Source organism: Lithobates pipiens, unplaced genomic scaffold (genome assembly GCF_037356315.1).
Source record: "Lithobates pipiens isolate NorthernLeopardFrog02 unplaced genomic scaffold, aLitPip1_a1.2 Scaffold_8, whole genome shotgun sequence".
NCBI classification, from domain to species: Eukaryota; Metazoa; Chordata; class Amphibia; order Anura; family Ranidae; genus Lithobates; species Lithobates pipiens.
The window spans coordinates 376,277,900-376,294,816 of record NW_027507903.1 but is presented as its reverse complement, the minus strand read 5'-3'; the positions used below and the strand labels follow the sequence as shown (position 1 = coordinate 376,294,816).

Here is a 16,917-nt window from a genome sequence, read left to right as displayed (position 1 = left end):
TAGGAAGTACCCTGAATAAGTATAAAAATTTTGGTATTATTGACATGTTTATAGCATTGATCCTTTCCAGCCATGACAATGGAAGAGAAGCCTATTGCTTCATAAAGCCAGAAGTTTTGTTTCAGGAGAGGCAGATAATTGGCTGCAAAAAGATCCTTAAGGGAGATTCTGAGTTGTACTCCTAAGTACATATATGGTTAGATATGGGTGAAATTATTTTATCTTTTGAGTAGATTAGGGGTAGATATATGAGGATGTGACAAAAATACAAGGATATCATCCACAAAGAGGCATAATTTATGTTGGTGACCACCTAATTCGATATCTTTAATGTCAGGATTGGTTCTAATTAGTTGTGCTAGGGGTTCTATTAAGGCAAAAAGTAACAGGGAATGTAGACAACCTTGTCTAGTGCCTCTTCTGATATCAAACATTGTTGACTTATAAACAGCATATTTAATGCATGCTCTGGGATTATTATATACAGAGGAGACCCAGGTTAGAAAATGATTTTTCTATCAAACCCCCATTTTTGTAGGATATATTCCATATATGGCAAAGGGTTCAAGAAACAATAAGTATAGAAAATCACAAGAGAGTTAAGGTTGAATATAACACAGTTTGTACACAAATACCAACTCAAATGGAATTTATGGAATTCATTATTATAACGGTATTACACTTGGTAAGAACTTGCACTTTAAGTGGAAAAGGACCGAGCACGAGTGGAATGAAATATTATAGGGGTTTTTTGTTTGAAATCTATGTATTTCTGTTTTTTTCCCTTTTTGCTGATTTTACTATTTTGTTATGGTTGAGTAATGCAGGATAAAATAATCAACATCGCCTCTTGGAATGTCAGAGGCTTGGGTTGCCCAGTTAAAAGAGCTGCAGTATTCTCAACGCTGGAGAGGTATGGGATTGGACTGGCCTGCCTGTAGGAGACACACTTAATTAAAGCAACTATACCCCAATTAAAAAATAAGAGGTATCAAAATCAGTATCACTATACTTACACTTCTTATTCGAGAGGAGTGAGCGTAATAATAGGAACAGGGGTGAGGTTCTCCTGTAGGCAAGTTAGTATTGATGAACTGGGCCGTTTTGTCTTCTTGTATTGCACTTTGGAGGATAGATTATATGTTTTGGTGAGTGTCTATATACCGCCTCCCTTTAAAATGGAGGTGGTGTATAGCCTTATGGACTTTATGGTGGATAAGGAGGATGTGCCAGTCATAATATTGGGAGACTTCAACGAAGTGCTTGACAGCCGGATTGATAGATTCCCCTCTAAAACTAAGGAGACAGGGATAACGAGACTGAGCCACTTCCTGAAGGAAGTTGGATTAATAGATATGTGGAGAGTGAGGAATGCAAACGTTAAGCAATATTCTTGCTTCTCGAGTTCGTATTCAACACTCTCCAGAATAGACTTGGCTCTAGGTAATGAAGAAGCATTACAAAGTGTGAGAAAGATTGAGTACATGCCGAGAGGGTTATCAAATCATTCGCCTGTGATAATATCAGTGAGTACAGGGCTGGGGAAAAAGATGCTGGGGGGCTGGAGAATTAGCCCATTTTGGCTCGAGTTAATGAAGGATGCAGTAGAAGTCTCAAAGAATTTAAAAGAGTTTATAATGTTCAATACAAATACTGCCCCAATTGATATAACTTGGGATACATTAAAAGCATTTGCTAGAGGAATACTGATTCAACAGGTGGTTAATATTAAACAAAAATCTAGGAGCTGGGAGGAAAAAATTAGGAAGGAAGTAATAGAGGCAGAGGTTAATTATATTAAGGATCCGACGCATGAAAAACAAGTAATATGGTTAAACAAACAACAGGGGTACAAATCGGTAATTATTAAAAAAGAAGAAAATAAACGAGTGTTCCAGAAACAATGTCGCTTTGGGGAGACAGAGGGGGTGGGGAGAATGCTGGCTCAATTAGTGAAAGCTAACTCCCCCCCTTCTTCAATCCCAATGATCAAATCCATGAATGGGATAGTAACCACTAGTGGGAAGGAAATAGTTGAGATCTTTGGGGCCTACTATAGGGATTTGTATAGAACACGGGGGTCAAGGGAAGGAGGAGGATATGGAGTCCTTCCTGGAGAAAGTGAAGCTTCTAACTCTCACCCAAGAGGAGAGAGAGGACCTAGAGGCCCCTATAACTCTAAGTGAGGTAAAACAGGCGGTGGCCGGAATGGCCTCCCAAAAATCTTCAGGCCCAGATGGTCTCCCAGTGGAGATATATAAGAAATTTAGCGAGATCTTACTCCCGGAGTTACTCAGGACCTTGAAAGGGGCAAAGTCAGTGGGGAGATTACCAGCATCCATGATGGAGGCGACTATTATCGTGATACCTAAAGAAGGAAAGGACCCCCAAGATGTAGCCTCGTATAGGCCAATATCCCTTTTGTGTTCTGATATCAAAATACTGGCTAAGCTACTTTCAAATAGGTTAAATAAAATTATTAATAAACTTATACACCCTGATCAGACAGGTTTTATAAGGGGAAGATCAACCAGTATGAATATAAGAAGGGCATTTTTGAACATACAAACACCAGCGGTGAACGGGGGGGCGAGAGCCATTTTGTCTTTGGATATGACAAAGGCTTTCGATAGCCTAGAGTGGGAGTATTTATGGCGTGTCCTAGAGGGGTGTGGATTTGGTCCTAATTTCATCGGATGGATAAAAATGATGTACAAAGCTCCCAGTGCAAAAATAAGAATTAATGGGGAACAGTCTGAAAAAATGGAAATGAATAGAGGTACATGGCAGGGGTGCCCACTCTCCCCGTTGCTCTTTGCTATAGCAATGGAACCGCTGGCAATTGCTGTTAGGTCACACTCGGAGATAGCTGGGTTCCAAAGGGAAAGGGGCAGGGAGGAGAGAATCGCTCTATATGCTGACGATGTTCTCCTCTTCCTGGGAGATACTGGCCAATCCCTTGAGAAGGTAATCAAACTCGTAGAAAGCTTTGGAGGATTCACGGGTTTGTTAATAAACTGGGGAAAATCAGAGCTGCTCCAAGTTGACAACCCGGGCGCCGTGACTGCATTGGGGATACCGCAAATGGAGGTAGTAGGGGCACTGAAATATCTGGGCATATATCTAACGACAGATATGGGCCAGTACGTGGATAAAAATATACTCCCGCTATTGGGTAAATTTAAGCGGAGCTGCGACGCCTGGAGCCGGCTTCCTTTGTCAGTGGCAGGCCGTTCTAGTTTGATTAAAATGATATGGTTACCACAATTGTTATATGCCTTACATAATGCCCCGGTTTGGATATGTAAGAGGTGGTTTAGAAAATTTGAAACCCTCTTCCGGAAGTTAATATGGAAAAAGGGACGGGCGAGGATCCGACTCCAGGCGCTGCAGCTACCAACAGACAGAGGGGGAGTGGCGATACCCTGCCCGAGGAACTATTTCCTAGCAGCGCAGCTGCAACATATAGTGGACGGTGTTCAGGAGGAGGAGGGTAATTTAAATAGCAGTGTGAGGTTGATAGAGGCTCCACATGAAACATTGATGGATGCACTAGAGGCAAATTCTCTCCAGCTTAAGGATCCCACAATAGTAATGATGAATAAAATATAGAAAATCGTAAAAAGATTGTTGGGGTGTAGGGAATGGTCAGAATATACGCCCCTATGGGACAATAAGAATTTGCAGGAAGTACTACTAATATGGAAAATTAGCACATGGGTGGAGAAGGGAATAACTAGGCTGGGTCAATTATATGAGGATGGAATTTTGAAAACATTCATGGATTTAAAAAGGGAATATAACATACCACAGCAGACATTTTTCCGATATTTACAGCTTTGACATGCCTTGGAAGCACAGTTTGGCTCCCAGTTACCTGAGCTGGATAAGACATCCTTATCACAGAAGATATATAAGATAGATAAGTCTAGGGGGTTTATATCCACCATGTATGAATTATTATGTAAAGGTCCCAACAAGGAGCGTATAGACCTGGTTAGGCAAAAGGAGAAATGGGAAGAGGATGTGGGAGAAATCACAGAGGAACAGTGGAGGATAATACTGGAGTTGGGACCACTGATTTCGGTTTCCCCATCACAAAAAATATCGCACTTGATGCTGGTACATCGAGCCTATTTCACTCCCAAGAGGTTGTTCGCGTTTGGAAAGAGGACAGACGCTAACTGCCCCAGATGTAGGGGCTTTGGAGACCTCATACACATGATGTGGAGATGTCCAAAGCTGTTCCGGTACTGGGAAGAAATAGTTGAAATCATAAATAGGACACTTGGGATTAAGATGGACCTGGACCCTAGAACCTGTATATTGGGATATAGGAGAGTCCCGGGGGAAAGGCGAAATATAACAATTGCAGTTATACGGTGCCTGTTTCAAGCACGAAAACTGATAGCACAAAAATGCCAGGCGACGGGAGCACCTCTTTCGAGTGAATGGACCCAAGTTATAAATGATTTAGTGTGGAAGGAAAGGACTGTATACATACGCAGGGGAAACCTTAGCGGCTTTGAGAAAATATGGGGACCCTGGTGGAAGGAAATGGAGCATCCACTTGCTTAATAACTCTAGACGAGGATAAAGATAGATAAGCGATAAAGCCTTCTAATGACCGTGATATGAAATAACTGTGGTTTAGGACATCGGGATGGTGATTGACTAGAAAAGGGATGGTGATTAAGGGGGGGAGGGGAGGGAGCGGGTTTATGGGGAGATAAGGAATTGGCTCTGTTGGTCAGTAAATCCTACTGTATTAGGTTTTTTTTTGTGTACTTTTTGTATTGTATTTGGATTTTTTGTATGACGAAATAGAAAATAAATGAAGAGGAATTAATATAAAAAAAAATAAAAGATTTTATAGCGTTTAAAACTTCAGTACCTGTAATAGGGCATTCAAAAAGATCGTGCTGTTTTTAATCGAGATCAGGAAGTGTGATATTGGAAAACAGGGTATCTCCTTTTGTCTTATCGAAGTCCGGAGCAGAGGAATATAATTTAGCCACGTAATGAAAAATCTCTAGAATCTTTACTGGGTTACTAGTGTGCGCTTCTCGGGATACTTTCAATCTGATAGGTGTCTGTGTATGTTGTGAATTCTTTAAAATTCTAGTCATGGGCTATCAGGTTTATTTGCCTTAAGGTATTGAATATGTTGGTGTTTGCGTATGAGTTTATCTGCTGAATCAGTCAGAAAAAGATCTAGATCAAGACAGAATTTTTCTAGTGTAGAGTTATTAGTGGCAGTCGGGGAAGATTGAAAAGTCTGGTGACAGTCATTAAAAGTAGACTCAAGTTTTGCAAACAGAATTTTGCATTCTCTTTTAAGTGCCGTTGCTTGTTGTATCAATCTACCCTAATGACAGTTTTGCGTGCCTCCCATAGTGAAAGGGCGGAGACATCCCCTGTATCACTAGATAAAAGATAATCGGAGAGTGCTTTCTCAATCTCAATACGATGAAAAGGATTGGTCAATATAGAGTCGTTTATACACCAAGTCGTGTCGTGTGATCTAGGAACTATGGAAGCAATGATAGTGAATGCTGCACAATGGTCTGTCCATGGAAAGAGAACAATTTTGGATGAAATGATTTTTGGTAAAATGCTAGATGGAATAAGGATATGATTTATTCGTGAGAAGGAGTTATTTGGGTACGAATAATGAGTGAAACAATTCTCTACCTCTGGCAACTGTTCTTTGGTTCTGTAATAGTGCAATTTAGCTATTATGTCCCTAGGAGGACCATTGGTTTTACATGGAGCTCTATGCACTCTATCCATTTCAAGCCTGTCGATGGGAGTACCCGGTATTAACTCCTGAAAAAGCGACGTGATAGTAGCCTGCAGGTACAGAACTGATTCAGGGATTCCCCTGATCCGCAAATTCAGGGTAGGCCCTATTCTCTTGGTCCTCTAAGCGTGACTGTAGTATGAGGTTTTCCTTTTTAAGGGTCATAAGCTCAGATATGTAATGCTGAGTATGATTATCAATTTCGTCCACTCTCAGTTCTAAGTCTGCAGTTCTCTGGCCCAGCACTCTTATTTCTTTTGTTAACTTATCTGTTATATGGTCAGCTGTCTGCTTGAGAGCTTTCTGAAGCATATGTTCAAACTTTTGGAATATGTCAGGTTGTATTGCTGCTTGTAAGTCACCAGTGTCATAGTCAGACTCACCATTAGTTGTCTGTATATTCTGGCTGAGAGGCAGAGATTTCTTAGTGTGTGGACTGCTGTGCTATAAGGAGGAGAATGATGCCGCCATCAAAGCCATCAGCTTGTGTGCCGTTTCTTTTGATCTACCCGTTTTTAAATTTTGTTTTTTGGGGCCTCAGGACCATGGTTTATATAGCGGACGATGCTGGGGTTAGTTCTCTTCTATTTTGAGCAGTTTGCAGCGCCGCTGGGACCTGTAGTCCTCCAGTGGGAACTCCCGAGGAGTTCTAATGAGCTCCAAGGTGGCATTACCGTTACCTCAGGCAGCCGCACATGCAACTTTTGGCTCAATTTCAACTGAAGAACTTTACACCAGAAACACCTGTTCAAAGCTCATTCACACATTTGATTTTAATTATGAATAACCATAATAATCTAATAGTTTGCAAGCTAGCCTTAAATATAATATAATTCCTGTAAGTGTTGAATCAGGAATTTAGAATCATTTCTATGTAGACATAGCTATCAGCGCAGGAATGGGAGTCTATGAAACAGTGTTATCAGCAGAGTCAGCTCAGTGGCAAATTACTATGTTGTTTTTTTTTCAGAGGTATATGCATCGAAGGACTTTGCTGTGTTATTGCTGGCTTACTTGGTACGGGAAATGGCTCTACATCTTCAAGCCCAAACATAGGTGTCTTGGGAATTACTAAGGTAAACTTTTAATTAATAGAGTTGTCACTGATTTAAATTATCTATTAAACATAATAAAAGTGTTATTCTATATAAGAATGTAAAAAATAATTTTCAAGATGATTGATGCATTTGGTACTTGTGCAGCATTTTTTATGGCACCACGCAAAATCCAGAGGTCCAGCTACTGGCTTAAATTGGTCACTAATGTAAAGTCAAATTTGTTAAAATGATGGGAATACCCAAACTCAAGTCTCTTTAAAAGTTGTCTAAATATTGCTCTTGGATATCTAAATCCAAGAGCAAAACTGTTTTATATTGCAGCTTACCTGTCGTGATCTTTAATCAGGCTGAAAACACAGGAGCCAAAACAGCAGACAAGTTTCAGGTTAACAAGTCACAAAGGGCTTCTAGTTCCTCTGAGTGATTATTAGTGAGGATTAGGGATGAGCCGAACACCCCCCGGTTCGGTTCGCACCAGAACTTTCGAACGGACCCCAAATTCGTACGAACTTTAGAACCCCATTGAAGTCTATGGGACTCGAACGTTCAAAATTAAAAGTGCTAATTTTAACGGATAATAAGCAAGATACTGTCCTAAAAAGGGTTTGGGGACCTGGCTCCTGCCCCAGGGGACATGGGTCAATGCCTAAAATGTTTTTAAAAATGGCCGTTTTGGTGGGAGCACTGATTTTAATGACGATTAAAGTAAAAAAAAAAGTGAAATATTCCTTTAACCACTACAGATCCGCGCTATTGCCAAATGACGGCATCAGCGCGGACCTACATTTCCGTGACGACGTCTATTGACGTTGTCCCGGATACGAGCGGCCTGCGCGCCCCCTGAGGGGCGCGCGCGGCGCGCGCGGCACGCTCTGTGATCGGCGAGTCCGTGAGACTCGCCTGATCACCGATCCGTGCAAGGGGTCGATCCCGACCCCTTATCACGTGATCAGCTGTCAGCCAATGACAGCTGATCATGTGATAGAACGGAGCCGGTAATCGGCTATTATTCCTCCTCGCGCTGACAGCGCGAGGAGAGAAAAAAAAAGCCGATCACCGGCGGCCGTGATCGGGACATCAGTCCCGATCACGGCCAGCAATACAGCTGACCACCTGCCCCCTGCCAGTGCCCACCTGCCCACCGCCGTGCCATCCTGAATAAAAGTAAGTGCCCCCCATCAGTGCCCATAGTGCCCACAGTGCCACCTACAGTGCCACCCACAATGCCACCCACAGTGCCATCCAGCAGTGCCACCCACAGTGCCACCCACAGTGCCCACAATCTGCCTCAAAGGTGCTGCGACCCAGTGCCGCCCATCAGTGCCCAGCAGTGCCGCCCATCAGTGCCCAGCAGTGCCGCCCATCAGTGCCCAGCAGTGCCACCTATCAGAGCCACCTATCAGTGCCACCTATCAGTGCCCATCAGTCCCATCTATCAGTGGTACCTATCAGTGCCCATCCGTGCCACCCATCCGTGCCACTTATCCGTGCCACCCATCCATGCCATCTTATCTGTGCCCATCTTTGCCCATCAGTGCCGCCTTATCTGTGCCCATCGGTGCCGCCTTATCTGTGCCTATTAGTGCCGCCTTAACTATGCCTATCAGTGCCCACCAGTGCAGCCCATCAGTGCCCACCAATGCAGCCCATCAGTGCCCACCAATGCAGCCCATCAGTGCCCACCAATGCAGCCATCAGTGCCGCCTAATCAGCGCACTTCAATGAAGGAGAAAAATGACCCGTTTGCAAAATTTTATAACAAACTATTAAAACATGATTTTATTTTTTTTATTTTTTTGCATCTTTTTTTGTTTGTTTAGCAAAAAATAAAACTCCGAGCTGTAACTAAATACCACCAAAAGAAAGCTCTATTTGTGGGAAAAAAATGATAAAAATTTCATTTGGGTACAGTGTTGTATGCCCGCGCAATTGTCATTCAAAGTGCATCAGCGCTGAAAGCTGAAAATTGGTCTGGGACTGAGGGGGGTTTAAGTGCCCAGTAAGCAAGTGGTTAAATATCGTACCTGGGGGGTGTCTGTAGTATGCCTGTGAAGTGCCACGTGTTTCCCGTGTTTAGAACAGTCCCTGCATAAAATGACATTAAACGGAAATAACATCATTTAAAACTGCTTGCGGTTTTAATGTTATATCTGGTTCCTGCAATATGGTTGAAAATCATTGAGAAAAATGGCATGGGTAGCCCTCCCTGCCCATTACCAGCCCCTTTGGGTCTTGTACGCATATTAAGGGGAACCCCGTACCCATATTAAAAAAAGGAAATGCGTGTGGCCCCCAGGCCCTATATACTCAGAACAGCAGTATACAGGCGGTGCAAACAAGACAGGGACTGTGTAGGTTTGTTGTGTTAAGTTGAATCTGTTTGTAATTTTCAACTGGTACATTTTTATAGTGTAGCTCCAGTCAAAAAAACAATTTTTAAGCTTTTTGGAAAACATAGGGAAGGGTTATCACCCCTGTATAATTTGTTTTGCCGTCCGTCTTTTTTCATCTCACTTGCTGTTGTCTCCTTCCGTTTGCAAGTAGGAGATGTTTGTAAGTTGGATGTTTGAAAGTAGGGGCCTGCCCTATATGCTCTGCAGAAATGGCAGAACAAGGTGTTGGTTTTGCCACAACATTGTAAGCCCTCAAAGTGACTCTTGGTGGGCGCTGGAGCACCCTGCTGTGAACAATTATATCAAGAATTGTAATTACATGCCATTGTTGAACAGTGGTAGAAAAATTGACCTTTGGTTGTGGTGCTGGTGCCACAACACTATAAGTCCTCACAGTTACTCTGGGTGGGCACAGGAACGGGCCCTCCTGTGAAATATTATATCAAGAATTGTAATTACATGTCCCTGTTAAACAGGGGCAGAAAAATTGGGCCTTAGGCACTGGTGCTGGTGCCACGACACTGCAACCTCTCCCATATACTCTAGTTTTATTGCAGGAATTAGCCCTGCTGCAAAGCATTGCATAAAAAATTGTAATTAAACGCCCCTGTTAAACAGGGGCAGAAAAATTGGGCTGATGGCATCACCCAGAACCAGAAATGTTCTTCCAACATATCAGCGGAGGAGGAAGAGGATAGACAATCAACATAACAGGACAGTCACTCAGCATAGGCAGTCTTGAAGGGATGTGATATTTCAAAAAAAATGATTCGGTTATATCAGCTTCAGGTGCTTGGTAGCTGTGGGTGATCCAAGACTGATTCATCTTGATGAAGGTCAGTCGATCAACTGATTCGGTGGACAGGCACACCCTGTGATCGGTAACAAAGCCACCAGCAGCACTGAAGGTGCTCTCCGAAAGAACGCTGGATGCAGGACAGGCCAGTAGCTCAATTTCATACTGTGCAAGCTCTGGCCAGTGATCCATCCTCAAGACCCAGTAAGCCAGAGGATTTTCGGTGGGAAAGGTGTCCAAGTCTGACCTTGCCCCTAGGTATTCCTGCACCATGTAAATCAGACGCTGGCGATGGTTGCTGGAACCGATCATACCTTGGGGCTGCGGACTAAAAAATTGTCTGAAAGCATCAGTCATACGGCCACCTTCTCCACCGCTCCTTCTGACCGAAGCCTCAGCAACACGTTGTCCAGGACCAGGAGTTTGTAACCTCCCAGTCTCTGGGAACGCGTTGCACAGACCTTTCTGCAAGGCCTCCCGGAGATGTCTCATCCTCTGCTCCCTCTGCGATGGCAAGATAAGGTCGGCTACCTTACCCTTGTACCGTGGATCAAGGAGAGTGGCCAGCCAGTAATGGTCCCTCTCCTTGATCCGAAGAATACAAGGATCCTTCCGCAGGCTTTGCAGGATCAGGGAGGCCATGCAGCGTAGGTTAGCTGAGGCATTCGGTCCGGAGTCCTCTGGGTCACTAAGGACAACATGATCCGCAGCTACCTACTCCCAGCCACGTACAAGTCCACGTGTTTCTTGGGACTGTAAATCATCCCTACAAGACTGCTGCTGCTGAGTGCCAGCCTCCACCTCCATGCTGACACAATCATCATCCTCCTCCTCCTCTTCCTCCTCCTCATCCTATTCCTGTGTGATGGGTGGCACAGCAGGAACACTGTCTGGATAAAGGGGGCCTTGAGAGGCAAGGAAGTCCTCCTCTTCCTGCCTCTGTTCTGCCTCAAGTGCCCTGTCCATTATTCCACGCAGCGTATGCTCCAAGAGGTGGACAAGAGGTACAGTGTCACTGATGCATGCACTGTCACTGCTCACCATCCTTGTGGCCTCCTCAAACGGTGACAGGACAGTGCATGCATCCCTGATCATGCCCCACTGGTGTGGTGAGAAAAAACCGAGCTCCCCTGACCCTGTCCTGGTGCCGTTGTCGCACAGGTACTCATTGATGGCCCTCTGCTGCGTGTGCAGCCGCTGCAGCATGGCCAACGTTGAGTTCCACCTGGTGGGCATGTCACATATAAGGCGGTTCTTGGGCAGGTTCAACTCCTTTTGGAGCTCAGCCAGCCGAGCACAGGCATTAAATGATCGGCGGAAATGCACACAGACTTTCCTGGCCTGCTTCAGGACATCCTGTAAGCCTGGGTACCTGCCCAAGAACCGCTGCACCACCAGGTTAAGGACGTGAGCTACACAGGGCACATGGGTCAGTTGTCCCTGTCGGAGGGCGGAGAGGAGGTTGGTGCAATTGTCGCAAACCACCATTCCTGGCTTAAGCTGGCATGGCGTTAACCACCCCTCGGCCTGCCCCTGCAGAGCTGACAAAACATCCGCCCCAGTGTGGCTCCTGTCCCCCAAACAAACCAGCGCAAGCACGGCGTGGCATCGTTTTGCCTGCGTACTTGCGTAGCCCCTGGAACGCCTACAGAGCACCGCTGGTTCTGAGGACAGAGTACTGGAAGAGGCCATGGAGGAAGAAGAAGAGGAGGGGGTGGAGGAGAGAGGTGTGTCACAACCAATAGTAGCATTTTGGAGGCGTGGTGGCGGAACAACCTCCAACACTACTGCACCTTGTCCTGTATCCTTCCCAGCTGCCAGAAGAGTGACCCAATGGGCCGTGAAAGACAGGTAACGTCCCTGTCCATGCCTGCTGGACCATGAGTCAGCGGAAATATGCACCTTACCGCTGACCGCCCTGTCCAGCGAGGCAAGGACATTGCCTTCCACATGCCGGTAGAGAGCCGGAATCACCTTCCATGAGAAAAAGTGGCGTTTGGGGACCTGCCACTGAGGAACCGCACATTGTACAAACTCACGGAAGGGGGCCATGTCTACCAACTGAAAAGGCAGCAGTTGAAGTGCTAGCAATTTAGCCAAGCTAGCATTCAACCGCTGGGCATGTGGATGGCTGGGAGTGAACTTCTTTCGCCGGTCCAGCAGCTGGGGCAGGGACATTTGCCTGCTATAATCGGACGTGGGTGTACTGCTAGCAGAGTGCCCGGAAGCACTTGGCTGTGACACACCTAATTCTACACCTTCATTCCTCTCAGAGCAGGTTTCAGAGAGGACTGAAGGTCTAGTGGGGTTGGAGATGCCAGCTGATGAGGAGCAAGGAGAGGTCCGCTTTGTTCTTTGGTGTGGGTCTTTGAGGTATGCTTGCCAACGAGCTGCATGGCATGTCAACATATGTCTGGTCAAGCATGTGGTGCCCAAGCGGCTGATGTTTTGGCCACGCGAGATACGCTTGAGACATATGTTGCAAATAGCAGCGGTGCGATCTGATGCACTCGTCTCAAAAAAGGCCCACACCAAAGAACTTTTAGAATAACGCGCAGAGGCAGCGCCCTGCACAGGCGGAGCTCTGCGGTGTGATTCAGTCGGTGTGCTGCCCCTAAGCTGGCCCCCGGAGGCCATCCTGCCTCGTTGGACATGTGCCTCCTCCTCCTCTCTCCTACCAGGCACCCACGTGGAGTCAGTGCCCTCATCATCCACTCCCTCTTCATCGCTATAGCAAACCTGGCAATATGCTGCAGCTTGTGGAACATGACTGCCAGATTGCTGTCCTTCTTGAGCATCCCCTCTCTCTGCATTCACGCTACTGCCTTCCTCCAGCTGAGTGTCATCATCAGAGCCTACAAAACACTGGGCATCCTCCTGGAGCATGTACCCAACACTGTGCTCAAAGAGTTCAGGAGACTCCTCAGGAGGACGTGGTGGGTCTAGGGAAGGAGTCACTGATGATGACATTGAGACGAGGGAAGACGATGCGTTGGCAGCTGCTTTGCTAGTACCCTGAGACTGGGTGAGAGAGGATGAGGAGGATGAAGAGGGCTTGGTCATCCACTCTACCAAGTCGTTGGCATGTTGCGGTTCAACATGTCTACCTGCCGAAAAGAAGGACAAGCGTGTCCCATGGCCACGTGCTGATGACAATGCACCGCGTCCACGACCAGCACTGTTGTCTCTAGACACAGAGCCTGCTTGCCCTCTTTTATCGGCTCGCGCCTGTCTGCCTCTCCTTGCTGGCCTTCCAGACATGGTAATGGCCTGAAGGGAGTTGGGTAAAACAGCAGTTGGGTAGTGTATATTGTGCTGGAGGCACACAACACCCACTAACTCCTGCAGATGCCTTTATTATAGAACACCAGAGATAAAGGGGTATACTGTACTGGAGGCACACAACACCCACTAAGCCCTGCAGATGGCTCTATTAGAGAACAGCAATAAAGGGTAGATACAGGTGTATATTGTGCTGGAGGCACACAACACCCACTAACTCCTGCAGATGCCTTTATTATAGAACACCAGAGATAAAGGGGTATACTGTACTGGAGGCACACAACACCCACTAAGCCCTGCAGATGGCTCTATTAGAGAACAGCAATAAAGGGTAGATACAGGTGTATATTGTGCTGGAGGCACACAACACCCACTAACTCCTGCAGATGCCTTTATTATAGAACACCAGAGATAAAGGGGTATACTGTACTGGAGGCACACAACACCCACTAAGCCCTGCAGATGGCTCTATTAGAGAACTGCAATAAAGGGTAGATACAGGTGTATATTGTGCTGGAGGCACAAAACACCCACTAACTCCTGCAGATGCCTTTATTATAGAACACCAGAGATAAAGGGGTATATACAGATGGGGATGCTGAGATGGATCCTAAATTTATATTCAAAACCAAGTGCTAGGGTGAAAGTGAATGACAGATTATCAGAGCCATTCTCCATTTTAAATGGAACACGCCAGGGATGTCCCCTCTCACCCCTGATATTCATTTTGACAATAGAACCTTTTTTAAGGAAAATACGTGCCAATGTGGATATCAGGGGGGTAAAAATAAAAAATGAAGATCAGAAGTTGGCAGCTTATGCAGATGATTTGATCTTTTTTGTAACGTCCCCAATTACATCTCTCCCATCTTTACTAATGGAGCTACGAGAATATGGGAAAATATCCAACTTTAGAATAAACTATGGAAAATCGGAGACAATGGGAGTAGAGATGGATTCGCCTCAGTTGCAAGCAGTGTCCACGCAATTTGATTTTAGATGGACGAATTCATATATAAGTTACTTAGGAACAAAAATGTCAAAAAATCTAAATGAACTGTTCGAACTTAACTATATCCCACTGGTAAGACAGATCAAAAGTGATCTTCAAAAATGGGACAAAGAGATTTTTACATGGTTCGGGAGAACCAATATTATTAAGATGAATGTGATGCCCAGACTGTTATACATAATTCAAACTATACCAATTAAGATCCCTTCAAGTTTGTTTAAGGATCTTAGATCAAGATTTATGAAGTTCATCTGGGCTGGGAAACCAGCAAGAGTACGTCGAGATATTTTAGTACTCCCCAAAGGAAAAGGAGGGATAGGACTTCCAGATCCAATAAAATACCAGGAGGCTTCACACTTAATTAGAGTAGTGGAATGGTGTAGGCTTAAAAACGAAAAACCGTGGATACAGACAGAACAAGCAGCGACAGATATCCCATTGGAAGGATTAGTGTGGATTCCAGATACAAAAATACCAATGGGATTGAGAAAACATCCAATACTAGGGGAGACATTACGAATAACTAAAAGAGTATTCAGGAAAACATCTATTTCAAGAATTCCCAGTCCGCTCCTTCCTATCCTTGGTACCCCAGCATTTCTACCGGGAATGACAGATCCAAAGTTTAAAACAATACAAGATAGAGGTATGAGTAGAATTTGTCATTTCTCGGTAGGCAATCGGTTAATGACTAAAAAAGATATTGAAAAAGGAATGACATTAGGACTAGACCCTTTCAGAATGAGGCAATTAGAAGCCTTTATTAGATCTAAATCAAAGGTATACGTAGAAATAAGGGCATTGACTGAGTTTGAAGAGATCTGTTTGAAAGGAGAGGAACTGAGACATCTGATGTCTTATTTTTATAGTATGTTAATAGAACAGGAGACTTCACAAGATTTGCCCTTTTTACAGGCTTGGGAAAGAGATTTAGGGACTACGTTTTCCCCAGAACAAAAGGATAAGATGCTGTTGTTTAATCAAAAGGCCTCGATGGCAAGCAGATATCAAGAAGGGGGATACAAGATCCTTACTAGGTGGTATAGAACACCAAAAGTGTTACATCAAATTTACCCCCAGATATCAGAGACATGTTGGAGATGTCATGGAGCAGAAGGAACATTATTACATATATTTTGGGAATGTCCAAAAATTAGAGTGTTCTGGGAGATGGTAGCCGATACTATTGTAAGGATTACAGGAATTGACCTGGGAGATAATCCGGCAACTTTTCTGCTGCTGGACATCCCAATGGCAATAGAAAGATTCAAAAATTCTTTGCTGAGACATTTATTGATAGCAGCAAGGGCATGTATCCCGGTTCTGTGGAAAAAAAGCAACCCTCCAGCTAGAGCACAGTGGTTTCAGAGAATTGCAGAAATCCAACAAATGGAAAATTTAACAATGACAATGAGAGATCAAGATGAGAAATATCAGAAGATCTGGGCTCCATATCTAAATTATAGAGAAAGTATGATGTGAAACATTTTGAAATATGATAGAGCAGGCGGGTGGTGGTGGGGGGGGGGGAGTGAGGGGGGGGATTATAGTGAAAATTCAAACATTTTTTTTTTTTTTTTGTATATTTATTTATTTATTTTTCTGGGAGGGAAGGGTGAGGGAGGGGGGAGGATGACGTGGAATTGAGGTATGGATTGAAATATTATAAGACTGTTATAGCTGTTAAAGAAGTTGTAGATGTATAACGAAATGTAATGTGAAATCTATGGAAAGAAAAGATGAAAAAATAAAGAATTTATAAAAAAACAAATGTCTGGTCAAGCATGTGGTGCCCAAGCGGCTGATGTTTTGGCCACGCGAGATACGCTTGAGACATATGTTGCAAATAGCAGCGGTGCGATCTGATGCACTCGTCTCAAAAAAGGCCCACACCAAAGAACTTTTAGAATAACGCGCAGAGGCAGCGCCCTGCACAGGCGGAGCTCTGCGGTGTGATTCAGTCGGTGTGCTGCCCCTAAGCTGGCCCCCGGAGGCCATCCTGCCTCGTTGGACATGTGCCTCCTCCTCCTCTCTCCTACCAGGCACCCACGTGGAGTCAGTGCCCTCATCATCCCCTCCCTCTTCATCGCTGTAGCAAACCTGGCAGTATGCTGCAGCTTGTGGAACATGACTGCCAGATTGCTGTCCTTCTTGAGCATCCCCCCTCTCTGCATTCACGCTACTGCCTTCCTCTAGCTGAGTGTCATCATCAGAGCCTACAAAACACTGGGCATCCTCCTGGAGCATGTACCCAACACTGTGCTCAAAGAGTTCAGGAGACTCCTCAGGAGTACGTGGTGGATCTAGGGAAGGAGTCACTGATGATGACATTGAGAGGAGGGAAGACGATGCGTTGGTAGCTACTTTGCTAGTACCCTGAGACTGGGTGAGAGAGGATGAAGAAGATGAAGAGGGCTTGGTCATCCACGCTACCAAGTCGTTGGCATGTTGCGGCTCAACATGTCCAGCTGCCAAAAAGGACAAGCGTGTCCCATGGCCACGTGCTGATGACAATGCACCGCGTCCACGACCAGCACTGTTGTCTCTAGACACAGAGCCTGCTTGCCCTCTTT

The 16,917-nt window shown here is 45.0% G+C and overlaps 1 protein-coding gene across 2 annotated transcripts in view; it reads left to right on the top strand.

The window, feature by feature from the left end:
- The window catches only part of SLC23A1 (solute carrier family 23 member 1), a 1,056,923-nt gene that overhangs the window by 782,040 nt on the left and 257,966 nt on the right, over nt 1–16,917 (top strand). For both annotated transcript variants that reach the window (XM_077473737.1, XM_077473738.1), the window contains exon 11: nt 6,774–6,879. In XM_077473737.1, the coding sequence (XP_077329863.1) occupies nt 6,774–6,879 (106 nt within the window). The remainder of the gene's footprint in view (nt 1–6,773; nt 6,880–16,917) is intronic.